The sequence below is a fragment of the Balaenoptera ricei genome, chromosome 11, assembly GCF_028023285.1.
Source record: "Balaenoptera ricei isolate mBalRic1 chromosome 11, mBalRic1.hap2, whole genome shotgun sequence".
NCBI classification, from domain to species: domain Eukaryota; kingdom Metazoa; phylum Chordata; class Mammalia; order Artiodactyla; family Balaenopteridae; genus Balaenoptera; species Balaenoptera ricei.
In genome coordinates this window covers 57263176-57289799 of record NC_082649.1, presented here as the reverse complement: position 1 = coordinate 57289799, position 26624 = coordinate 57263176, and the positions used below count along the sequence as shown (strand labels likewise).

At 45.8% G+C, this 26624-nt stretch overlaps 1 protein-coding gene across 7 annotated transcripts in view; it reads right to left on the bottom strand.

Annotated features, from left to right (window-relative positions):
* Positions 1-26624, bottom strand: part of TRANK1 (tetratricopeptide repeat and ankyrin repeat containing 1) — an 86569-nt gene that overhangs the window by 20202 nt on the left and 39743 nt on the right. For all 7 annotated transcript variants that reach the window (XM_059939161.1, XM_059939159.1, XM_059939164.1 and 4 more), the window contains 8 exons: positions 22312-22473; positions 21516-21770; positions 19571-19747; positions 16043-18931; positions 9349-9548; positions 8928-9065; positions 3185-3331; positions 1720-1876 (listed from right to left, as the gene is read on the bottom strand). In XM_059939161.1, the coding sequence (XP_059795144.1) occupies positions 1720-1876; positions 3185-3331; positions 8928-9065; positions 9349-9548; positions 16043-18931; positions 19571-19747; positions 21516-21770; positions 22312-22473 (4125 nt within the window). The remainder of the gene's footprint in view (positions 1-1719; positions 1877-3184; positions 3332-8927; positions 9066-9348; positions 9549-16042; positions 18932-19570; positions 19748-21515; positions 21771-22311; positions 22474-26624) is intronic.

Genomic DNA, 26624 nt, shown 5'->3' with positions numbered 1-26624 from the left:
CACTCCCTGGGGGTTCCGAGCCACAGCTTCATGAAACACACAGAAGGCTGGATATCAGGACGACGTGGAAGCCAAATCTGAGCCGCAAGGTCAGAGTCCCCTCAGCCAACAGATGTCAACTAGAGGGGCCAGGCAGACAGGCCAGCTTTGTTTAGGTGGTCCAAAAACACACGCCAATCCTTGCAGCCCCCCACACGCACCGTGTGCAAAGCTGACTTTGCAGCATCTTGTTCTGGTGCTGTGTGCACTGTGAGTGTCCAGGTGACATCTTATTCCCACAGCAAAGCCCCACACAGTATCTCTGCATCTGGCCGGTGACCTCTACTGGTGCCGCGTTGAAGAGACCCCCCAAATGCAAAGTCACCACACTCGTCCCCAGCTCCCCAGAACAGTGAGAACAGATGTCCTCAAAGACTTTACCACGTGCAACTCATAACTCAAAATTAAGACGGGACTTTTTCTTGCATTCTTAATGCAAACAAGAGATAATATTAATTGTAATCCTTTTTCATTTTGAATTTTTAAATTAAAAAAAAATCGCCAATCTTGATCTCTTATAATGGGTTGCCAGAACATATTGTGAGAATAAAAGGACTCTGAGATGATGGGAGGAATAAGAACCACCACGGTAGGCCAACGCACTCGTTTTCCTTTTAGTAGAGGAAGTGGAGGCCCAGGGGGAGAAAGTGGTAGCTGAATTAAGTCCCATGGCTGCACAGGTGGAAAGTTCTAATGAGAAGCCAGGTTAACCCCAAGCCTTCGACTTTTCACATTATGGTACCACAGTAAGGTCCCAGGAAAAGAGCATCTAATCCTGGTCCCCGACTGAGCCATTGGCTGTAACCAGAAACACTCCATAAAACTGGCTGGAAAATGCTCAGGAAACCAACAAACCTCTCTGCAGCCACAGAGCCATGGGCTTTCCCCCATCTTTGGAGAAATTCACCATGGCCTGGAGCGGCCAACTCAACAGCTAACCCCCAAGAAACAGAACACTTTTCTCCTTCATGAGGGCTGATTATTTATCTCCCAGTTATCCCAGCAGGAGACCTTCATTCCATTTTTTAATTAGCTAGCCTTTGTAAATTATGAAAAATAATACATAATGATGTTGGTTTTCTTTTTTAAACACTGCAAACAGCACAGAAATGGTGAAAAGTTAAAGAGGTCCACATCTAGTTAACAACCTCACACCCACCGGTCCCAGCACCAGAGGAGCCACTGCAGACACTTTCACCTTTATGGACACTTAAGTCGTTCTTAGTTTCTTATCATTACAAACGGAGCTGTAACGAATACTCTCGTGCATGTTATCTTGGAGATTTTATAAAAGAGTATCTCTGGATAGATCCTTAGAAGTGGAATTACTGGGTCAAAAGGTCTGTGCATTTTTTATTTTGATAGATATTGCCAAACAGCTGTCCAAAAGCCCACAGTTAATTTGTATTCTCCCAATAAAGCCTATTTTGTCTATTCTTTGCCCATGGTCCTTACTTTTAAAGGACAAATAAAAGTTCTTCCCTGAAGGAGTTAACCCTCCCAATCTCATTACAACTTCAGCCTCCCACACACTTTAGCAATAAATAGGAACACTCATTTCTCAGAAGAATGTGGAAAGAAAGTGCTTTCCAAAAACTGTACCCTTTACCCCTGGCCATAGAGCAGTTGAGAGTAACATGCTTTCTGTCCAACAGCCAGAATATTTTAATGAGCGCTTACCTTTATTTTCATCCATTTTCACGACCTTGACAAAATTCCTTTTCATGAAATATTTGAAAGCAGGAGCCCGCTTCTCTGGGTTTTCGTCAAAGATCCAGAGGTTGACCCGAGCCCGGGTGATGGCCGTGTACAGCTGCTTCAGCTCCCCGTTCAGGAGCTAAAGACAAGATCAGGACAAAGGCATGAGCCTTCAGGCTACAGTACAACATGTCTCACTTCAACGGGCTTATTCTGATTTTGGAGAAATATTCAAAAAGTACGTTTTATGAAGTACAGCCCAGGCCTGAGCAGGACGTGGGGAGCCCACTGTGGCTGCAGCACAGGGAAGTGAACTCTAGCGAGGGGGGCAGCGTCAGTACAGGCCCACCCTTGAATCTGCTGTACTTGTCCACTTTGAAATAATTATAGATTCCTAGGAGGTTACAAAGATACTGCAGAGAGGTCCCATGTACCTTTCACTCAGTTTACCCCAAGAGTCAGATCCTACCCAATTACTGTTAACTTATTTTTAAAAATTGGAGCAGTGGGAATTCCCTGGCAGTCCAGGGGTGAGGACTCCACACTTTCACTGGCAAGGGCCAGGGTTCGATCCCTGGTCGGGGAACTAAGATCCCACAAGCTGCACAGTGCGGCCAAAATTGAAAAAAAATTGGAGCAGTCCCACGCTGCTATTGTGACTATTATTAGCACTATATTACTCCTGACCTACCCCATGACTGAGGACTCTGGGTGTAAGGGGACTATGTCTTAGACTCAGGGAGGACCTCCTTGATTAAATCATGCACATTTCAAAACAACAACAGATTTGTGGCTACCCAGAGGTCTGCACAGCTTGGTGATGATTTAACATCTATGTGCAGAGCCTTCCAGGTAGTTACAGAAATAACCGGATAACTGCTCTTCTGTTTATTTGTTTTCTACTATGTAGGAGACATAAAACTAGGACAGTAGTTTCTCCCAAAGCTTTTGGTTTTTTCTGGTTCGGTTTTCTGTGGTGTTGCCCTCACTCTTGAGGCCTCTGTCAGCCTCCATCGGTCTAGAACTCCACAGAGCTTTTCGGCTTTGGCCTACTTCTCGGTGATGTAGTGGGACGCCCAGGGGAAGGGAGACAGGGTCCCTTCACAGACAAGGCTGGAAGACAATGGTCTCCACTGACTACAGTCACGGACTTCACTTCTGAGTTCCCCGTCAGCAACGTCAGAGTTTCTGAACAGAGCTCCAGAGGCGAACAGAAGGTGCCACCCTCCCCCTTCGGCCCCCCCCCCCATCAAGCCTGGCTCTCTGCTGAGAAGAGGGGGTCGCCAGCGCTGAGCCGCCCACATTCCCTTTCCCAACCTCCACCCCCTAGTGCTGACGGGCAGGAAGACCCGCACCACAGGCTCCATCCTTAACCCCATCTTATCGGCCAAACCCTGCTTACTGGCTCCCTGTCAAGCAAGCTCATGGACCCGTGGCTGATACTCACCTTGTACATTTCCGGATTCACCATGAGAGCCCTGCCCTGGGAGGAGCTGCGTTTCTCTAGGGGCACCTCAATCAGCCACCGGCTTTCCTCTCTGGACTCAGAGGATGAAGGGGTAAATGAGGAAATGATCTTCCATTCCTTGTAAGCCTGAACAACAAAGACAAATGAAAGACCAGCAGAATTTGTTTCTGCAGTGCACACCCAGCCTCCCTGGGCCTCACAGAGAACTGAGCCCCCTTTGCCTGGCACGGCGGCCAGGGCTTCAGCACCAGCCGTGAGGAGGTGGCCATCCTATGGCCTCAGAGTGGGGGTTGGGGCCCAGGTGGTGCAGGCAGGGATCAGGGCAGCTACCGGGAAGACCCCCAGACACTCAGCTAAGACGGCCAAGAAGCAGGCACATGTGCTCACTTCTAGCACGAGTGTTTAGGGCCTGGAGGTTCCTGTTGTTGAGAGAATGTCCACAAGCAGAATGGAGAGAGAAAACCAGTGTCCTCACCTCTTTTCACAATGTGTTTAAAAAATGCCACTTAGGGTCAGTCATTAAGACACATGTGACGCTTAGGGTGGTACCCATGGTGCCCATCCATGTTGTCACAAATGGCAAAATATCAACTCGATGGTGACAAGTGGAAACTCAATTTTTTTTTTAAGGTTCATTTTATTTTTCCTTCCTTCCTTCCTTCCTTCAATTTTTTGGCCACGCCGCGCAGCATGTGGGATCTTAGTTCCCTAAGTCCCAGAAACTAAATTTTTGGTGGTAAGCATGCTGTAGGCTATATAGAAGTAGAAATACAATCTTGTACACGAGCGACTTATATAATGTTATAAACCAGTGTTGCCTCAATAAAAAATAAGTCTAAAAAATATAAATACAAAATAATTTGTGTTAAGCTTTGGGTTTCATATGACTAAGAATCACAAATAACAAAGATAATAAAAATATAATTACTGCTGTTACATGTGGATAATTTAGCCATGTTTAGATAAGTAATAAAATAAAGATGTAATAATTCATAAATTATTTTTACATCTATTCTACAAAATATAGTCTTGCCCTTATGTCAGCAAAATTACTAGTTGTGTTATAACTGAATTTTCACATAATTTGTGTTGTATTAAATGCCCAGGATTAAGAGATGTAATTGCATTCAAACTGTAAATAATTTGAAACATTTTCACTGAAAATATGAATGTTAGGAAATGTAAGAATAAAAAATTAAAATTATTTTCTTATGATTTAAAAAAAAAGACACGTGACAAAATTTCCTAACCAAGTGATCCAATCAAGGATGGAGCTCGGGAATTCCTTGGCAGTCCAGTGGTTAGGACTCTGCACTAAACTGCAGAGGGCCCAGGTTCAATCCCTGGTTGAAGAACTAAGATCCCGCAAGCCACAAGGCGCCCCCCCCTCAAAAAAAAGGATGGAGTGAAATTCAGGAGCCGTGGGGTACACTGTGCAAGGTGGACTCTGAGGTCAGACGGAACAAATTAAATCCCAATTTGTCCACTTATTATGTGACCTTGAACAAATGCCTCTTCTAGGTCTCATTTTCCTGTTCTGTAAAATGTGGATGACAGAACTAACCACATTTGTTGGAAAAATAAAAGGAGACAATCAATGTCAAGTGTCTCTGCAATGCCTGATAAAGAGTTGACATTTTAGCCATTTTACCCTTTACCCAAATCAAGCCACAAAACCACGGTGACTTGTAGACCAGGGTCTGTAAATTTTTTTGCTAAAGGGTCAGATGATAAATAATTTTGGCTTTGTGGGCTATATGGTCTCTATTGCAACTACTCTACTCCACTATTGTAGAGCAAAAGCAGCTCTAGTCAACAGTAAATGAATGGGCAAGTGTGATGCAATGAAACGTTATCTTTTGACACTAAAATTGAATTTAATACAATTTTCGCATGCCACAGGATATGATTTTCCTTTTGATTTTTTTAACCATTTAAAAATGTAAAAACCATTCTTAGCTCACAGGCAGTGAGCTGGGTTTGGCCCCCGGGCCATGGTTTGCAGACCCTGGGGAGGCAAATGTGACCAGATTATACACAGTATTTAGAGTGAAGAATTCCCATGAAATTTCAGATTTCATACTTTATTGTGTGTCTTGGGGGAGTAGGTAGCCAATTCTCCTATCCTTCAGCTTTTTATAAAATGGCGCTACTTGCCACCTATGTATCTTTTCAAGGATGATGGAAAGGTGGAGTGGATACAGTTCATTACCTCCCTTCAGTTCCTCTATAATGTAAACTCTATAAACATTAGGTTAGGGACTTCCCTGGTGGCTCAGTGGTTAAGAATCCGCCTGCCAATGCAGGGGACACAGGTTCGAGCCCTGGTCTGGGAAGATCCCACATGCTGCAGAGCAACTAAGCCCGTGCACCACAACTACTGAGCCTGCGCTCTAGAGCTGGTGAGTCGCAACTACTGAGCCCACGTGCCACAACTACTGAAGCCCGCAGGCCTAGAGCCCGTGCTCCGCAACAAAGACAAGCCACTGCAATGAGAAGCCCGCGCACCACAACGAAGAGTAGCAACCGCTCTCCGCAACTACAGAAAGCCCGCGTGCAGCAACTAAGACCCAAACGCAGCCAAAAATAAATAATAAAATAAAATAAATTAATTAAAAAAAACATTAGGTTAAATGCTTTAAACATTATCTATTAAATAAGAGTGGTTATGCTACTAACCAATTAGGGAATTAATCACCAGGTTCTGAGAAGAGATGTGAGTCATGTAATCAATTTTAGTACTTGGAAGTTAAAAAAAAAAAAAAATCTTCAGGACACATCTCTGACTATCTTTTCATCTTTGTAAAGCTGTTTACCCAACTTAATTGTTTGCCAAAGAAAGCAGGCAAGAGACACACATGCTAACAACTGAGGAGGTCCGGCAGACAGCAAGAGGTGCAGGCTGCCTGAACTTGGAAGGGCCACTGAAGCACCTGTATCTTAAAACTGCTCGGAGGAGGCGCAGAAGCTGCTTGTATGGCACACGACTAACCTGTCTCCATGAATAAAACACATTTCCCTCTCAAGACAGAGCCTCCCAGGAGTGAGCACGTGTGTTTCTGGCAAGAATACAGGCCTGCAGCACTCCCGGCAATAAAAGGAAGAAGCATCTAGAAGTCTTCCAGCTTCTTCTCTGGGGATTAATAATTATGAAGGAAGAGGGCTTAGACTCTACCAGCAAGGCTTCTTTTGTGGGGCCTGTTCTCTAGGTTAGTTCAGCAACCCTTAAAAGTAGTGGTTTTGAAAGTCTCTCCTGTCCTGGTCACACATGAGTGTGAAGGAAGGGACTCCCCACTGGGGCAGAGTGTCAATGGCAAGCACCCCTCCAAGTCCCCACAGGAGGAGAGTTTGGGGGTGACCAGAGAATGACTGCCCCTCCCCCAAATGAGGCAAAATCCTACAAGAGAAGGCCTTGACATAACCACTCCTCGGTTCCTTCCTCATCTCGGAAGATGACCCTGGTGTCCATGTGGTCGAACAGGTAACAGTGAATCCTCTGAAGAGAAAAATCACAAGCCAGGGCAACAAGAAGCCCCCTACACACATACACACACACACACACACACACACACACCCACATACAGCACCTGCCAGACACATAAACGGGGGTGGAAGAGGAGGCCAGGGATGGAGAGAGGAGTCCTCCACAGTCTCCCGTGTCAAACAGCAAGTACTGTTCAGCAGCCTTCACCCATCACCCCAAAAGAAACCCCACGTGAGCAGCCAGACAACAGGTGCATGGGGACTTATGTGACCTCTGTTTTTCCTCTCCTTTGATTGTAGCATCTCCTCTCATTTGCTGACTGGTGCCTTTTGGTCCTGTGGTTGTAAATGATAAACTGAGGGTGTGCTTTGTGCTGGGGAATGCACGATTCCATTCCCTGGTAATTGGGAAGCATCACATCAGAAGTCTTTTTAGAATTCTCATTCTGTGTATAGGATGAAGTGGATGTTACCACAAGACTTAATTTGTGATTGTTTTAATTTCATGCAACTCACTGATCCATTGGTGGGAGCTTAGGGTCAAGGGATCCAGGATTGTGCCATTCCAGGGTCAAGGTGAGACAGAATTAAGTAGATTTTTCTTTCACAAACAGAGTTGACCACAAGTTACCGATCCATAAGTCCAGAGCTCCTGGAGCGTCTTACTAGCACAAGCATACAACTGGCACTTAATAAAGGACACGAACAACAAAGTCTTACCCCTTCCTCTTTTAGGAGAGCCTCAGTCCAACCATGACCAAAGGATGTATTATGAGAAAAAAAAAGTTAGTCCTCGGAGATTAAAAATGGTTCCAGGATTAATGAGAGTGCATCTGATTTTATCAGAAAAGTCAATAGAAAAGGAGTGCACTCAAGGTATGGTAATGATATATTCATTGTGGAAGGTTCTGGAAGCTGATTTGCATGCAGGGTATTAAAAGGAAGGGAGTACAGTGGAAAGATCTTGAGATTTGGAACTCAAAGCATCTGAGTTCATCTCCGAGCTCTGCCACCTACATTACGACTACAGGCAACTTATGTAACTTCCATGACCCTCAGTCTTATGTGTAGAATGATGGTAATAAAAATACACACATCGTCAGAGGGTTGGTGGAGGATAAATTGAGACAATGCATTCAAAAAGCACTTTATAAACTGTAAAACATCCATAGCAATATTAGTCATAGGTATTATCGAGGCAAATGTGACATTTAAAAAAAGACCAGAAAAAAAAAACAAAAAACAAAGGACTCCATTTAAAGGGTCAGTTCTGGGGCAGATTTTAAGGAGTCAAAGCTAATGGTGCTCCTGACTTGGGTATGAAAACAGCCTCTTCAAGCATCCACTGCGTGCAGCGGGAAGTCTGCAACGGGCACCAGGGTACAGCCAGCTAAGTCCCCAAAGGAGACCCCACAGCATGGTCAGCAGCCAACCTGAGCCTCCACCGAAGACGGTGGTGAAGAGACGGCAGTGGCTATGAAACTGAGGACAATGGCCTTGAGCTGGCGGCTCTACCTATAATGTACTGAGGTCGGGAAGAAAAACCATCACAAGAACTCAGGAGCCAAGTCAAAACAATGGGCTGGCACAGAGGTCACTGGGGGTCAGTCCGGGGACTGTTTTGCTGCCATTGTGGGCAAGGGTGGCAAGCAGTGGTGGCAAAGCCATGCCCGGAGGGAGCTCAGGCAGGATGGCTGTTCTCGTCCCCTGCATTACCTGATCCTGTGGGCAGGAACCAAGGCTCATGTGTCTTCCCGCAGTTGTCTCCCTATGAATGACCTTGCCTGGTTCTGTCCTCATAGGGTGGACACTGCTATCCTTGCCTTCATTTGTAAGGCTCTCCTTAGACCTTGCTCCAACTTGAGGATCCTTGGGAGTCAAGGATAACAGTAGCTAGTGAAAACCGGGAGCTGGCGCTTGGGTACCAGGCATTCAGAAAAGATGAATACAAGAAAACAGGGATACAGTGTGTGTGTGTGAAAAAAAAAAAAAAGAAAACAGGGAAGGGCAAGGCACGGGGAGAGCCATCCCACAACACACTATGAAACAACCCACAGACATTGTCAAAAGCCGCATCCAAACACACAAAACCCCACACCAAATGGATGGTGCTCCAAAAGCGAAACGGTCACCTGTGACAAACTCTCATCTACTCAGCTCCAAAATTCTCTTTCCTGGAGTGGAAGCGGAGCTCATACACACACATGCGCTGTGAGAAAAAGAATTCAGTATGACATACCTCAGAATCAGTGAAAAAGTTGTAAAGGAGGACGTCATCAAATTCTAGGCCTTTGGCTTCGTAAATTGTTAGCACAAGCGCTAATCCCAGCTCTTCTGGAATTTTCTCCTTTGCCATTTCATTGGCTACAAGGATTACCTAGGAAACAAAGGGGGACAGAAGAGAAAAAACTTCACATTGTACAAAGAGAAATCTAGTAAAGCTGAGTCTATTTCTGAGGGAGGCAATTAATGTCTTTGAAGAGGAGCGGCCGTCGTGGTGGGAGTATTAATAACACTTAGTCACTCACCCATCTCTGAAACTTCCTCGTTCTGGGACAGGGGCTACCGAATTCTACCTTGTGGAAGAACTCAGCTTCTCAAACCTTTTTTCAGCTGCAAACTGCCTTTTATTTTAAAACATACAATCTCAAGAAACTCACCTGGTGGGCTCCAAATTCAATGGGCTGGGTTTTTCTTTTGTTGCCTCGAAGCAATATTGCCAAGTCACTTACACTACAGGACTCCAGGACAATTGGTCTGGGACCATCAAAGAGGCCAGAATCCCTTGGAAGGCGATCAAAAGATTCCGGGAAATAGAACTGAAGTAAATCTACCACTCCAGATGCCAGATTGAGGATTCCTGGGATAAAACAAGTCAGACACTGTACATCACGCCAACATAGCTGGGTTTTTTGATTTGTTTGTTTTGTTTTGTTTTTGGCCACGCCGCACAGCTCACGGGATCTCAGATCCCTGACCAGGGACTGAACCCAGGCCACGGCAATGAAAGCCCGGAATCCTAACCAACTAGGCCGCCAGGGAACTCCCGTACATTTTGTTTTCTTATTTTGGTTTTGCTTTTCTCCTGAGAAGCAGTATTGGTCCTGAGAGTACATACAATTGCAGCCAATTTCCAGATCCTGTTAGATTATCACTTTGGCTCCGAGCTGTATTACTCCGGGTACCGCGGACAAAGGCAGAGATGTGTTTGCTGTCCTAAGAAGGTTTTGTAAATCTCATTCCTGGACTATATTCATGTGAGAGAAAATGACCTCATGAAGAAGAGTCAAGGCAGAAATGTAACTAAACACCTAGAGCTGTTAGAATGTTAATACAGGGGCTAATATACACAGTTAAAAAATAAGAACTATCCTGTCCCCTGTCGTTGGTACTTAGAGCACTGGAGACGTTACATGGTAAGAGCTGGATGTTAGGTGGGGCAATAACCTCGGCTTCCATTGCCCTTTTCCACCAGGTTTATACCCAGCGGAGAGAGGAGTATACTAAGAATAATTGTCAGAGCTGTTAAAAGGATTTTCCAACGAGCTTTCTCCTTGGGTCCCATTTTTGTCTAAGCACTGAAGTAACACTGACAGTGATGTCGACTAAACAAGAGGCACCTTCATAAAGATTAACCTGTTTAATTCTCACAACAGCCCGGTGAGACAGACCAGACAACCCCACTTTTACAAACAGGGACTCCAAGGTCTGAGAAGTTAGTAAACACCTCCAAAAGAAGCTGGACTGAATACAGATCATCCTGGGTTTCCCACTATTCTTAGGGGCCATGTGCCCTTTGCCCAACACCAGCTAGAATTCTATGAAATGGGCATATGTGTACCCATTGCTATTACCAAATAGTAAAGGGAAATTTTACTATCCAATGCTATTATTATTAACACTATGCAATATAAAGAAATCAAGAATACAAGTGGAAACTGTTGAATTTAAGCAGATCAGCTGCAGCTGTGGTTCAGAGATGTACATTAATGAGAGAATCAGAAAAAAGCATGGAAGTGTTCATTTCAGTGAAAAACTGGAATCCACTTAAATGCCCTTCTAGGGAACTAGATAAAATTTTTTATACAAACATGCTCAAAGAATAAAAGATGGTTCAGCTATTAAAAGCAACGAAGTACTGATACATGCTACAATATGGAAGAACCTTGAAAACATTGTGCTAAATGAAAGAAGGCAGACATAAAAGGTCACATATTGTGTGATTCCATTTATATGAAATGTCCAGAATAGGCAAATCCACAGAGACAGAAAGTAGATTGGTAGTTCACAGGGGTGAGGAGGGGATAAGGGTGACTGCTAACGGTTATGGGGTTTCTTTTGGGGGTGATAAAAATGTTCTGGAATTAGATAGTGGTAATGGTTGCACAACCTTATGAATATATTAAAAAAACACTAAACTGAACATTTTAAACAGGTGAATGTTATGCTATGTGAATCTCAATTTAAAAAAGAATAAAAGATGGGGGAAATATTCACTAAATATTCACTAAATTATGATTGATTAAACAATGTTAATCAATCATAACATTGATTATGTAAATATACATAATCAATCAATAAATGTGTGTGATAAATGCATATTTGTATATGGCCAGAAAAGAGATCAGAAGGAAATGAAACAAAATGTGAGTAGTGAGTAGCCTTACAGGGGGCTTGAATTTTTTTTTTAATGTTTTATGTGTTTTCTAAAGTCTCTCAAATCTAATACATATTATTGGGGCTTTTTCTGGTTCTATACACAGAAACATTTACACACAGTCTTCCCTCTATCCTGACAGGAGGTGGAAAATGGAGTTTATGTAGTGATCATCTGGATGGGTTGCTTACTACATAAAAAAAACCAAAAAAACAAAAAAAACTGCTCACAGGACAATTCCCTTTGCCATACTCTTATCTTGATCATAAAGGCTGCTGCCCCAGACCAGTGGTGCTGAACCCACGTACACATCAGAATAAGGGGCTCATTCAACTACTCATGCCAGGTCCCCTCTACAGAGTCCGACAACAAAAAAAGGGGGTGCCATCTGGAGCTACCCCCTGGGGACAGAGAAATGTGAACGTCTTGGTCACCAAGCCCCCACACAGTGCCAGGTAGGGGAGGAGCTCAATATATGTTTCCTGAATGGATGAAGTCTCATATTTCCTGTTAAGAGCATAAACTTCTTTGTGCCAGTTTTTCCTGCACAGCACAAGTAGAAAGTCATGGAAGAGCAAGAAGCTGAGCGGCTCAGACCCAGGCAGACCCTGTAATTGACGGGCAACACCAGGAAGACTGTGAGAGCCCTGGAAAGCTGGGTTGAGCTGTGTGGTGTATGCTACTCTCTGGGAGGCCACCTGACTTCTAATTGTTTTCTGAATCCTTGGCTAAACAAATCAGAATGTTAATCTACTTTTACATTGTAAGGGTGTTAAGAGTACCAATGTGTGTGTGTATGTGCATGTACGTGTGCGTGGTCTGTGTGTGTTTTCTCTTTTCATCAAACCATAGCCTACCTGAAATGCATCCAGAAAAAGAGAATCTATCAAAACCCTACAATAAGCACCAGACTTAAATGGTGAAATGTTAGAAAAATATTCACATTAACTTCAGGAATATCACACGGATGCCTGTTACTGTTTCTGTTTAAGGTCCTAACCAATAAAATATGATACAAAAAAGAAATGACAAGTATAGAAGAGAAGATCAAACCTGCCCTTACCTGCATAAAAATGTCAAAATCTAAATGGTAAATGTAGTAAGAGTGTTCAGCAAGATTGTGAGATACCAGGTCAATACACAAGAACCAACAGCATCCCTCTATACCAGCAAGACATGGCTAGAAAATTTAAAAAGAGAAAAAAGGTGCAGCCATGATAGTAACAAAAAAGTATAAGGTTTCTGGGACAAATCAAACAGCTGTGTAAAATGTCTGGGGAAAATTATAAAATATTATTGAAGGCAGTAAAAAAAAATCTGAACAGAGAAATATGCCAAGGTCATGGTTCAGAAATCCCTACAATGTAAAGACGTGAATTCTTCCCAAAGAGTGAGAAATTCAATTCCAATCAAAATTACAAAGAGTCACTGGAGAAATCTGATAATACAGTAAATAAGACAGTGTGATAATAGTACAAGAATAGACAAATTAGACAAATCAAATAAAATAGTGAGCCCAGAAACAGACTCACAGATATTTGAAAAGGAAGAATTGCAAATGAGGGGAAATGATGGACCATGAGGTAAATGGCATCAGCACAACTGTTTATCCCTATGGAAAAAAGGAAAATTAGATCACAGAAGCGTTATTTCAATAAAGACAATGTCACACCACACACACATTTTAAATTGAATTAATTAAATTTACCTAAATTTTGACACCTACCTAAATATAAGGAGCACAATTTAAAACCATTAAAAGACTATATAGGAGGTTACCTTAACCCCAGGTCAGAAGGATTTAAGTAAGACCATCATCAGACCACAGACGACCAGTTTCAAGACGACGGTCAGAGCTGACTGTGCTGTTTCTGCACGTAGCCTCCTCCCTCCCTCTGTAAAAGCTCTTGCCCACTGATTGGCAGGGTGGGGGGAAGGGGAGTTGGCCTTGGGACGTGAATCTGACACCCCAGCCCCGGGTTGCTGGCCTCTGAAATAAAGCAAACTTTCCTTTCCCCCAGCCTTGCCTCTTTATTGGCTTTTGAGCAGCGAGCAGCTGGACCCACTTGCGGTAAGTTTTTGACACCCAACGAGAGGCTGCGCTCTCGCGATATCTGGCTTCCAGGGTTTTCCTGAGAAGAGCTGCCGCCATGACGCAGCGCTGGGAAGGCTGTGAGGAGCCCACTGCTCGTGGCTCACTGGATTCGGGAGGGGGATTTGCGGGGACGTTCCTAGCAGCTGCCCTAACCATTTGTTTCGGAGATCCTCCCTGTTTCTTCCCTGCTCGGCACTGGCTGCCAACATATGCTTTTCCTTGGTGCAATGGAAACACGCATCTGGACGAGCTGACGAGCTCCAAGACTGAGTAAGGGCACCAGTGCGCACATGGCAAACTTTTCTTTTGAGCATGAGGTGCTATCTGGGCATTTTGCCAGTTGGTTCTGATGTGTGTCTGACGTTGAGGACCATTTGTGTTGGAAAGTGTTTGTCTGGGACTCCGTATCCGTCATCCTCTCAGGGCATTTGTGACAGTTCTGTCTTCTGGTGTGTGAGTGTGTATTCCATTTGTGGGATTGGTATTCTTGTTGCTTTTTGTAAAATGGGAAATTTAGGTTCAATTCATTAAGAAAAATTTTGGCTATGAACCTATGACTAAGAAAAAGATGATTTTCTTTTTAACACTGTGGGTCAACAGTATTCTTCAGACTCCAGAGAAAATTGGTTAAGATGAAACTCTTTTGACACTCTAAACTGGTTCTTTTCTGCATATGCAGTTAGAGAAAGCTAGCTTGATAAAATACTGTTTTCAGAATTCTGACCCTGAGAGAACAAAAATATGCCTAGGAGAAAGCCTGAAGTTAACTCTTATCATGTCCTTGAAATACAAACACAGCCCACTTTGCCTGAGACTTCAGCCTTGGGTTAATTAGCAGAACTACAAAAGATGTTTGGGTTCCTTAAACAGCATCTTGTACCGCATTAAAAAGAAATTGTGCTATGAGAAAAATATATGTTTTTAGAGGTTATGGAATATGTTATGTTCTTACACTTGCCAATCAGAAAATGCTGATATAAACAAATAGCTCAATTACTTGTTTCTTGGTTTTGTTAAGGTCTTTTAAGTTAAAAACTGTAATATGCAAAAATGATAAGGGAAGCATTTCAGTGTGTAAAGCAAGTAGGATATGCGTTGTCAGCAAGAGAAGTATAAAAAACGAAAATATTTTTGTTGAGGGATAAAGGAAGAATAATTTTGTCTGGAAAGTGGATAACAAAGCGTGGTGCAGGCATGAACTAGACTACTAACAGCACTGAGAAATGCACGGACTGCAGCTCCATGGTATCAACATGCAGAAATCCCAAAACATTATTATAAGCAAAATTACGAAGTTGCAGAAAGGTACGTCTGGTATGAGTCCATTAAACAAAGTTTTTAAATGTGTAAAATAATACTCTATGTTGTTCATGGACACATGCAGGACATAGGAGGTGAATTGGTGAGCATTCTATAAACCACAAAGGAAGTATTCTCTGTGCCTCAGTTTCTTCCTTTGTAAAATGGGAATGATGTCTACCTTGTAGGGTTGTTGGGAGGATTATAAACAGGTACCCATGGGGGTTCCCTAGTGGCCTAGTGGTTAGGATTCCGGGCTTTCACCTCCATGGCCCAGGTTCAATCCCTGATTGGGGAACTAAGATTCCACAAGCTGCACAGCATGGTCAAAAAAAAAAAAAAAGAAAAAAAAAGCAGGTACCTATGTCAACTGCCTGGCATCTTGCCTGGCACAGGGAAGGGGCACACGTGAGGCACAAATTAAAAGCACCTGAGAGTGCATTATCTCCCACCACCTCCTGCCCACCCCACCCCCCATATTTTCTTGCTTCTCTTCGGGAGAAAAGCTGCTTTCTTTCAGGATTAATGACTTGTAATTGACGTATTACTTTACATTTTAGAAGCAGGTGCTTCCAAAGTGCTTTAACAAAAGTTCTCAAGCGGTTTAAATGTTCCCTTGAAATGTTTTCATGTCATGGCCAACACCTTAAGCTGTAATTACTTAGAGGTTCATTTCCATTCAACCACAGCTTAAATCATCAACCTAAGAATGAGTAGTGATGACTACTGAACTTAATGGTTACCAAAGGGGGAAGAAGGAGGGGATAAACTAGGAGTTTGGGATTAACATATACACACTACTATATATAAAAGAGATGACCAACAAGGACCTACTGTATAGCATAGGGAACTAGACTCAACATCTTGTAATAATCCATAAGGGAAAAGAATCTGACAAAGAATATATATATATAACTGAATTACTTTGCTGTACACCTGAAACTAACACAACATTGTAAATCAACTATACTTCAATTAAAAAAAAGAGAAAAAAGGGGAATTTCCTGGTGGTCCAGTGGTTAGGACTCCGCGCTCTCACTGCGGACGGCTCGGGTTCAGTCCCTGGTCAGGGAACTAAGATCCCACAAGCCGAGTGGCCAAAAAAAAAAGAGAGAGAGAGAGAGAAAAGAATTAGTGGCAAAACTCATAAGATCTCTTGTTCATGTGGGTAGTTACTAACAAACTCCAAAATATTATCCTTAGCTACAAGAACCCAACAAAAGCTAGGCCACAGCTTCAAAAGCAGCCCAAGGTCAGTGCCCAAGCACCTCCCCTGTAGGGAGAGCCCAAGGCCTGGACGTACCCGAGTGGGACCTGTAGTTCTGGTACAGCTGGTAGATCTTCTTGGGCTTGCGCACTGCATACTGCTTGTCCATGGTGTTCTTGCTGGCGTAGTGGAACAGAGAGCGCAGATCACTGAAGCGGAAGGCCACGCCCTTCATGATGCTCTGAGCCGTGTCCCCGGTGAGGAACATGGCGTTGGGGTCATTGATACATTTCATCAGCAGCGCCAGCTCTGCTTGGGTGAAGTCCTGGATCTCATCGCCATAGAGCTCGTGGATGGACCATGGGAGCACCTTGAGCTTCGACAGCCTCCGGGACAGGTTGTATAGCACATCCTCTTCATCAAAGTACCCTTTCTGAGACCTGATCTGCTGATACAGGCAGAAGAGGCCATAGATCTCACTCCGGTCTTCCTTGAAATTGGGGCACCGCTTCCGCCCTAATTGCTTATATGCTTCTTCTGTGAGTCTCCCCTGGGGGCAGCTGAGGGCCTCAAAAGACCCCTTCAGAAAAGACTTTATTTCTTTCCAAATCAGGGCAGGGTTGTAGGAAGTCTTCCCTTTGATCATTTTGGGCCATATTTCATTGGCAAACACCTCAAATGTCACGTACACCCGGGGGTCACTGTCACATGGGCGTGTCTCCACAGTTTTTTCCTCCTCACTGTAGTCGTCTGCCTCAGCCTCCTCCTCATCTTCCTGCCAGTTGGTGATGGTCAACTCTTCCTGCACGGACCATCCTACGATGGATCTTTTCAAGCTGCCATCTTCATTTCTCAGAAAAAATGGTTTGGGCAGAGAAGCATCAAGCAGGAGGAGCAGCTGCTTGGAAGTGACAAACAGAGGAAAGTTCTCATCCCGTAGGTCCTGGAGTTTGTGGACACTGGGTTCCAGTGGTTTGTAGTGACTGGTGGCCTTGGTAGACTTGGAAAGCTCAATGAAATTCCTCTGCACCTCCTGGCACAGGACGTGGTTCTTGGTCACGAAGATCTGATGTAAATGCTCCAGCTGGTGGGGCTGTTCTGGGGCGGGTCCTTCCACCCCTTGTTCGGGGTCCCCTGGCTCCCCACTGGCTCCCCCTGCACAGGCTTCACTCTCCTGCTCCTCTTCTAGGCTGTCCACTGTCTCCACCTCAGTGGATCCTTCCTCCTCCTCTTCCTCCTCCTCCTCCTCCTCCTCCCCACCTGGACCCTCCTTTCCGGGTTCCAGTTCCAACCTTCGCTTCAGCCAGATCTGCCTGGCCAGCAGCGGGCTTCCCGCCTGCTCGGCTTTCTCCCAGTAACCGTGGAATTTCTTCCACAGCCTGTACAAGCAGCAAGTCGTCTTGCCGGTGCCGCTCCGCCCGATGAGGATGATGGGTTCCGCTGGCCTGGGGTTGACGTCGATCACCGTGTACTCAAGCTCTCCCACCCGGAAGGGGTACTCCACCGTGGCCATCGTGTCGTTGAGGATGTTGTAGGCCATGCTGGTGCTGAAGCTGTGGAACTTCATAATGTTATACTCCGTCTCCACTGCGCTGGCAGGGGGGAAGTACTCAGGATCCACGTGCGCCCCGCCCTTCTCGGCCTCCGTGTCCTCCACGTAGCAGCGGGGTATCCGCTTTTGGATTTTCTTACTGGTGGACACCTGGTCCTTGTTGATACCCTTCAGCTTCTTACGCAGGATGCAGGACAGGCCCCGGTTGTAGGCACTGCAGATGGCCCTGATGGAGTCTGACAGTTTGCTGTGATCTACGATGATGTCCCAGATCCGGATGATTTCCGTGTAGACCTGCCTCGCCTTCTCGGTGGGGTGTGCGCTGCGCTCCGCAGCCATGATCTTCTCGGGGTTCTCGCTGCACCGCGGGGAGAAGTCAATGGTGAGCTCCCACAGCATCCGGGCCCCTTTGTCCAGCTTGGCCTCGAAGAGCTGGATGCTTCCTTTCAAGTTCTTCAGCCGCTTCCGCAGGCCCCTGGTCCATTCACCATTGCCGAGCTTCTGGATGGCGAGGATAAGTTTCTTCTTCATGACCTTGGTCATGACCTTGCTGGACAGCTTCTTCAGCATCTCCGAAGTGCACTCGATCTCCCACGTCATGTTCTCGAAGTCCAGGAGGCAGGCCTCCATCTCCGGCACGTTCTGGTCGTCCTGGTCGTCGCTGCCCTCTGTCCCCCTGCGACCAGCAGGCACGAGCTGCACGGTCCCGAGGCCTGCCTGCTCATGTCCCTCCGCGGCCTCAAGGACAGCGGGGCTGTTCCCGCTGCAGTCAGAGCCCCCCGGGGCGCCCTGTAGCTCCTGTTTCTCTCCTACGGTGCCAGCTCCTGTCTCCAGAGGCTCGGAGTCCTGTGGACAGTCCTCCTGGAGGGACGGATCCAATTCCACCTGCTGAATCAAAGCCATGATGTCCTGCACAAGGCGGTCTCTCCGTGAACAGGGCCTGGCAGCCCCAGGCTCTGGCCTCATAGTCTGGGCATCCGGCAGGCTCTCCCAGCTTTCAGGGACCCTGGCTCCTCTGGGTGGGGCTCTTGCAGTGCCGCTGCAGGGCAGTGACTTGGAGGAGCCCTTGAGCTGAGCTGTGTGAGCCGGGGCTGTGCAGCGCGGGGGCTTCCCGGGGTGGGCGGCAGCGTCCTGTCGGCCCCGGCGCCTGCTCTCCAGCAGGGCTTTGTTCCAGGCCAAGAGCATTGCGTCCTTCTTCTTCACCCGGTGCCGGGCGTCTCTGCCTTCCTTGTTCTTCAGGTTGAGGTTGATGTCAAATTTCACCAGCAGACCTATCAGCTTCCCCACACGCTTCTGCATGCCCTTCTGGAAGAGGATGTGCATCAGCGTGTTACCGCTGTTGTCCTGGATATTGGGGTTGAGATAGTAGAACTCGGTGGGCTTGGACCAGAACAGATCCAGCAGGTGGCTGAGGAAGTTAAAACCGATGTCAGCTGAAAGACACAAAAATCCTGTGAGTGCTGAACGGCTTTTCTGGGGAGCAGAGACGCCAGCCAGGGGTCCTCAGAACACAGAACTTCCCCAAGGATTTGATAACCCAGTGGTTCTCAACTGGGGGCGATTGCTCCCCAATGGACAGGTGGCCGTGTCTGGAAACAGTTTTGATGGTCACAATTTAGGAGGTGCTACTGGCATCTAGTGGGTGGAGGCCAGGGATGCTGGTAAATATCCTACAATACACAAGACAGCGCCCCCAGCAAAGGATTTATCCTGCCCAACTGTCAATAGTGCTAAGGTGGAGAAACCCAGAAATCACCGTAAATATTCCAGTAAGAGCCTTTATGTCAGGACCCTTGAAATGGTGTAAATAAATGGAAAGTATCTGCAGCTATGGACAGCCGACTTTGGAACTTAAGAATCCTCCTCCATCAACCCACCCTGACCGTTCACCATGATGGTCACTTCTTCCCATCAAGCTATGGGTGAGGGGCCAGGAGATACAGGCCTGGCCAAGAAATGGGCCTTTTCCAGACGGTTACTTTTCCCAGTAGGAAAGACCAAGGGGCACAGCATCCATTCTAACACCCAGCTTCCTCCTCAAGAAAAAGACTGCTTACAAAATAAAGGCCTACCTTTGATATCTAGAAAGATGTGGAGTGCGGCATGCAAAGGAGTGTCGCCTTCCGTGAGAGAAATGCTACGGGGGTCCGCACCCTTGGTCAAGAGGAGGAAGGCCAGCTCGAAGTCCCCATGCTTCAGACACACGGCAAGCGGCTGCTCCTGGCTGCCCTGGAGACCCTCGGGCGAGGCTGGGGGAGGCAGAGAGAAGGGCCCGGTGAGCAGCATCCCTGAGCCAAGGTCAGCAGGGCCCACCTGAGGGGGGCGGGACCGATTCTGCCCTTTTTTTTTTTTTTAAATTTATTTATTTTATTTTTGGCTGCATTGGGTCTTCATTGCAGTTCACGGGCTTCTCACTGCAGTGGCTTCTCTTGTTGCGGAGCACGGGCTCTAGAGCGCAGGCTCAGCAGTTGTGGCGCACGGGCTTAGTTGCTCCGCGGCATGTGGGATCTTCCCTTCCCGGACCAGGGCGATTCTGCCCTTTATCCCAAATCAAGAGGGGGTGCTGACCTGACTTCTGAGGCCCTCCTGCCACGCCCCCTTTCTGGGAGGCAAGGGTTTCCCAGTGCCCTCGGAGGGAAAGCCTGCCCCCTTCAGATGTCCTGTCCCTGGGCCTCACCTCCTCTGTCTCTCCAGCTCCCCCTCCCACCCCGCCACAGGACCACCATCAGCACTGGAGTAGGGATGGCGTGAACAACGGAACTCCCAGTGTTTGCCCAACACAGTCCTGGACATACACTCGGTGACCAGGACGTGAGCGTGCTTCCCACATCCTCTGCTTCTAGGAAGCTTCTTCCCGAGAATGCCCATCGGCCCTCATTTGCCATGTTCCCTGACACATCCCTACTGCCACATCACCTTCTTTTTAGCTCAGTCCACACCTCCCCTCTGCGCTGCCAGCTCCCTGACCTCCACCCCGAGGACTGCAGCCCTCCTGCATTGCCACCCACCAGCAGCCATATGTTCACTGTCCATCCTGGGGCCCTGGCACCCGACCCCAGGGAGGCCCTCAATAAGTGCTTGCTTCATCAGGAACAAAACAGGAATTCCATAACCGCCATCGTTTCTGGGCAAAGGTAGTAACACTCCACGCAAGGAATGGGTTTGAAGACATAAACCACAGGCGACCTTCCATCTATCTCCTGAAACCCGTGGGTAGAGCCAACGCCTGAAGGCGTTGTAAGTCACTTTGAGAGTTGGGACCAATGTGGCATCACTCCTTCTGAAGGTCATTTCCCCTTAAACGGCAAGGCAGGCGGAAAACCACACAGCCAAGGCGCTCCGCCAAGACTCTGCATCCATGAACTCATTGAATATTCAAAACAGCTCCAAGAAAGGGGGACTAGTTTCATTCCCATTTTATAAATGAGGACACGGAGGCATAAATAGCATGCCCAAGGCCAGTTAGTAGTGGCCTTAGTGGGGGGTAGTGGGGAGCGTAAGGAGGAGGTTAGTGCTTCCAAATTCGTTTTAAAATAAAACCTGATCCAGCAAGACGTCTGCACACTCCAGACATACATCCAGCCAAGTCTGATCGTGCTGATTAAAACAGCAGATGTTTCCACCCACCCATTATTTGGCTGTTTCTTTAAAAAACAAGCATCACAAATCCCAATCCATGGATCAGAAAAGAATGTCACAGAGTTTGACAAGGACCCAGGTGGCATACTGAGTGCAGGGAAAAGTCCAATTGGAGGCTGGAAGGAAATGACCGCTGTGGCTACACCAGGGCCCAGGCCCCCTCCACAGGCCTGAGGTTTCTTACACAAGAGAGAAAGGGAAGAATTCACAAAAGCGCATCGAACCCATCACTGTTTCCAATGAGAAGATAGGGAGGAGGAAGAGAATGAGGCAGAATTTAAAGGAATCTCTGAAATCAAGCAAAAAGCCCCATGAACTGCGGCACCTAGACTCCCCTGGGATGTCCCCCCCGGTGCTGACTCAGCATCTGGGACTCACCTCCGTGGTCTATCAGGTGGCCCAGAAGCAGGGTCCTCCGCTGGTCCCAGGCGCTGAGGTGGGGGAGGATGGCACAGAGGTCGAGGTTCGAGAGGTCACAGCCTTTGATGAGACAGTCCCCGAACGGTGGCTCCCCGCTCACTTTGCGGGTCAGCAGCAGAAGCATTTCAGGCCATTTCTGTTTTTCCAGTAAAAACTGGATGAAGGCGTTGGCACAGTTGCGGTCAATGTCATAGACCAGGTCGGGAGGGATTTCTTTCAAAAACAAGAACACACCACACTCCAGAAAAAGGTTCATGTGATTTCTGTCCCCAGCCAAAACCCAACACAGAGGGACATCATCACCCCAAGTTACAGATCAGTATTTTTAAGATGTGGGGAAACCATAAACAAGTACTTAGTTATTTGGGTCATGCTACTCAACCACATGTGAACCTCAGTGTCAGCACTGGCGTGTGAGCATCTTGGGAAGGTTGGAAATACCCAAGGAGTGTAGAGTTCTAGCCAATAGAAAAGAGAAACATCTGTGGTATTTTAAGTAAGGATAGTATATGCAAATTCCAGGAGGCTGCATGAAAAACTAATAACAGAGGTTGCCTCTGCGGATGAGATTTAGAGACTGAAGTTCAGGGGTGGATGATCGACTTTTCACTGAAGAATGTTCTGTGTTGTTTGAATGTTTTACATGTAGATCATGACATTTATTTTTTAATCAATGTTTAAACAGATAGTAGAAAAGAGTTTTAAGGTGCGTAGAGCATCTTTGAACACTATGGAAGGTTGTGAGAAACCTTACCTTGCAGAGAAGAAAGGAGGCGCAAGAACCGCTGAACCACTTCTTGCTTCAGAAAGTTTTTCTGCAACAAGCGGCTTCCGGAATTCATGTACGTCACTAGCTGCTCAGAGGCCTTCCGGAAAATGTCGCCCTCGCTAGCTGGTCCCTCGCCATTGCTCAGTCCTGCAAAATACCCCCGGGTGCTGCTTGTGACTGCAGAGATCACAGCCTCATAGATTGCAAGGATGACCACACCTTTCCACTCCTCTGTGGAGCCAGGAGACTGAAGTGCCTGTTCCCCTCCCGGATCCTGACTCTGGCCTGGCTTCATGACCTGCTGTGACCAGGAGAATGCAGCAGGTTTGATTTTTGCGCCAGTTCTGAGCCTGGGCCTCAAGAGGCCTTGTTTAGTTCTATTCAGGTCCAGGCTAGATAAGAAACATCATAAAACAAAGAGGAATCAGTTCAGTTGTCCAAACTGAGCCCCATAGATGTGAAAGAGCCCAGCTAAGATCAGCAAGAAGCAGACACTTGAAGGAGCTCTGTTAAGGCTATGAGAACTGCCCAGCCTCAATGGCTGAGCTGCAGGATCATGAGCTAAATAAGTGCTTGTTGCTCTAAGCCACTAAGTTTGAGGGCTGTTTGTTATGCAGCAATGGATAACTGATACAACAGTTCAGGGAAGTGATGGCAGGAGGGTGGCTTACTGCAGCAGCAACATCCAACTACATGCCAGCCACCCATGCATCTAACTGGCAAGTGGAAAAAGCCAAGAGTAAGGAGCCACCTCTCTGGCCATAAGAGGGAAAACATTATCCCCTTGGTTCAATTTACTGAGAAAGTAGTCATGAGTAGAAATCAACCACTGAAGAAAGGTTGAAAAAGGGCAAATGTTTTATTTGGTATCAGATTATACACTCAGAAAGCTCTCTTGGTTAAAATGGAATCCTACTGAACAGATAACTGGACATCTGTTTTCACACCCAATGAGATGGGCCTGGCCCACAGCATAAGTGCTATCATGTGGTGAACAGGTGAATGCATGTTCAATGTCATGTTCTAACAGAACAGGAACACTTTAAAGGAGATGGAAAAAATAAAAGCATCCCATTATCAGCCACGTCTCCCACAGCAGACCCTGAGGCAAGGATTTGTGTGCAAGTAGTTTATGAAGGAAGAGACCAGTGAGGGTGGGGGGATCGGGTCAGGGTCGGGGAGGAACCAAGCAGGGTGTGAGCTCAGGCTGAGTCCCACGGGGTGGGGGTGGGGGGGTGCACTGCCTGACACCTGGGGGGATCTGGAGTGAGTCACACCTCAGAGCTGTGCCATCCAAGGCAAGGGAACCGGGCTTTCAGATTCTCACCTCTTTCTGCCACCGGCTACAGCCTGCCTTGGGAGGATGTAAATTCCCAGGCACTTCTGGTTTGAAGGAGCCTGAGCAAAACAGCCTCCATAAACCCATAGGTGGTTCTCCTTGAGAACGAGCCTTAGGTGCTGGCTTTGCAAAGTGAAGGCACACCAGGGAGCACACAACAATGGGAAAGGACCCAGGGGACCCAAGCAGAGTTCCGATGTCAGCTGCTTGCCTTCTGATACACACCTGGATCACCTTTCAACAGATCAGAGCACCAGAAACACACACACACACACACACACACACACCCCAACTTCTGGGGCAAACGCCCACTGCCCTCTAATCAAGAGACCTTCCGGTGCCAGATGGAAGCAAGAACTAACATTAACCCTAGCACTAACCTCCAGAGAAAAGAAAATGGAAAACCTTGGCAAAGGAAGACTATATCACCTCAGTGAGCTGCCTATTCTGAGGCAAAGGACATGAACTGTGTGGTGTACCAATGATCGACTAGCACCCCTGGGTTTGGCATCCCACCTTCATCCAAGAATGCCTATGAAGACACAGAAAACAGTGAAAACTCACGAATCAGGAAAATAGACGCTTGGTAAAGGAGGAACTTCCTTTACCACCAGGCAGATGGAAAGCTGCCACTTGTCCCCCTGCCTCATGCCTCAGGGCATCATTCCTCCACCAGGGCAGTTAGTTTAGTACAAAAGTCACTTGAAACTGAACAGAAATATACCAAGCTTGACAAAAGAGACAATTAGATGCAGTTGTATAATAAACGCATGGTTGTGTGGTTCAGAATAATTAAGAAGGCGGTCAGATCAGAGAAGGGTCCTGAAATCAGAAAAGAAACCAGAGTGGCATATCAACAACATAAAAAAGCATAAAAGGAAAGGTGCTGAAACACTGACAATGGTAGCCCTAGGTCAGCATCTCTGGGTAGGTATGGGTGATTTGTTTATTACTCTGAACTTGTCTTTTTTTTTTTTTTTCTAAATTTTCTATAAGCTTAATAAGAGAGAAAAGAAACATCAGGATATAAAGTTGCTTATACATGATAATCAAGGTTTTTAAAAAAGATTACATAAGTACTGAACAGCAACCAAAAGACTGGATAAAAATATGCCCAGGTGTAATTACAATAAATTTTTGTTTTTATATAAAATGAAATTTTTACAAATTTTCTACAATGATCATATTTAGTAGATATATACAAGCAGATTTGAAGTTAAAAATTAAAACTACAAGAGATCTTCCGAAGCTACAAGCACTCAGAAGTGTTAGAAAATAGAAATAAATCATTTCAAAGAGATTTTGTTTTTGCATGAAATCTTCCTTTTGAGCTAAAAAAGGTGAAACTGCTAAGTTTTATTACATATGTTTTATCAATTGAAATTTATGTAACCATCTCATTTTTATAAAAGAAAATAAAAATGTGTAACTATAAATGCATGGAATAAGAGTAAATGACTAAATCACAACTATACTAATTTTTTCAGGCAGGTGGGCTTATACAGAATTAATATTTTCTTGTCTTCCATTCCTATATTTTGTAAATTTTCTTTTTTAAAAAAGAATCTATTGCTTTATAATGAGGAAAAAGTATCATCAATACCGCACATCTGCATTTACTGAAAACAGGGCATTGTGTGATGCTGAGGGATTTGAGGATGACACACCATGGCCTCTGAGTCACAGGCTCCGTTTATGCGGGAAACAGACACACAGAGAAGGTCCGCGTCCTCTTAGTGAAGAGCTAGAGGCGCCTTCACAGAGCAGAAAGCAGCTGGCGCCCAGAGGAGGACCAGAGAGAAAGGCTTCAGAGGCCTGGATTCGTTCTCACTCTGAAAGGCCACGCACTAGTGAATCAGAGAAAATCACAAACAACTGCGAGAAAAACAAAGACTCCAATCTCGTTGGTCCTGAGGACAGTCGGGCATCAGCTGCTGGAGAAGGTGGACATGCTGCCATCTAGTGGTGGCTGTGAGAGGCCGGGAAAGACAGGTAACCAGGACCACTCAGGTTCACACCCCCATCCTGCCCACTCCCCGTGGGCTCTGGCTTCCCCCAGCAGCTAGTGAGAAAGGCAGAATCAGCAGCTATTTAAGATTCTATTATACCAGGAAACTGAAAAAAATCAACACTTTAAAAACAAAAACAAAAGTGCATGACATGCTAAAGTCTACAGCATTCTAAGAATTAAGATTAGAATTAATGAACAATAAATTTGCAAGCACATCAGCCATTTTCTACCATTCACTGGTGGTCCTTCTCTAAAAGTTTATTTTAAAACCTTGAAATTCATTGGCAGAGAAATCTGTTTGGTTAGTTTCAATTTCTCAAACAGTAGAAAACCATCCTGAAACTGAGGTTACAGGTATAAGCTCTCAGGAGGCCTCTCACAATAATTTATTAATTACACCACCTCACAGAATTACAATTACAATTCCTTAAAAGAGAAGTCATTTAAAAACTAAACATGACATATCACAGCTTTAAAAGAACATCCCAGAAAAACAGGACTCTGCAAATACATTTATTCCCATGTTCTCACAGAAACAACAGGAGATATTTTAAATAAATGAATAAAAATTAAAACATAGATGGGGAAACAGGGGGCAGTGTTAAAGGAAAAGCAGCTCCAATCTCCCTCACATAAAACTTTCCTGACCCTGAAAATTGCCACGATCCCCAGCCTGGCAGGGTGCCTCCCACTCTCCCCACCACACACACACCCCACGTGCTGCCTACAACCTGCTGCCTACTCACCCATTCCAGCGGGGGAGTGTTTCTGGAGAAACACATCCAAATAACTTCAATAAATGCGCACTAACCATCTATTAAGTATTAATAAGTCTAGTTGTTCATTCATAAATACAAACCATCCAAAGATCAGAAGATAAAATAGGAAAAGCAACAGCACAAAAGAGAAGCAAGAAGAGGGATCAACTAAGCCCCCAAAAAACATAAA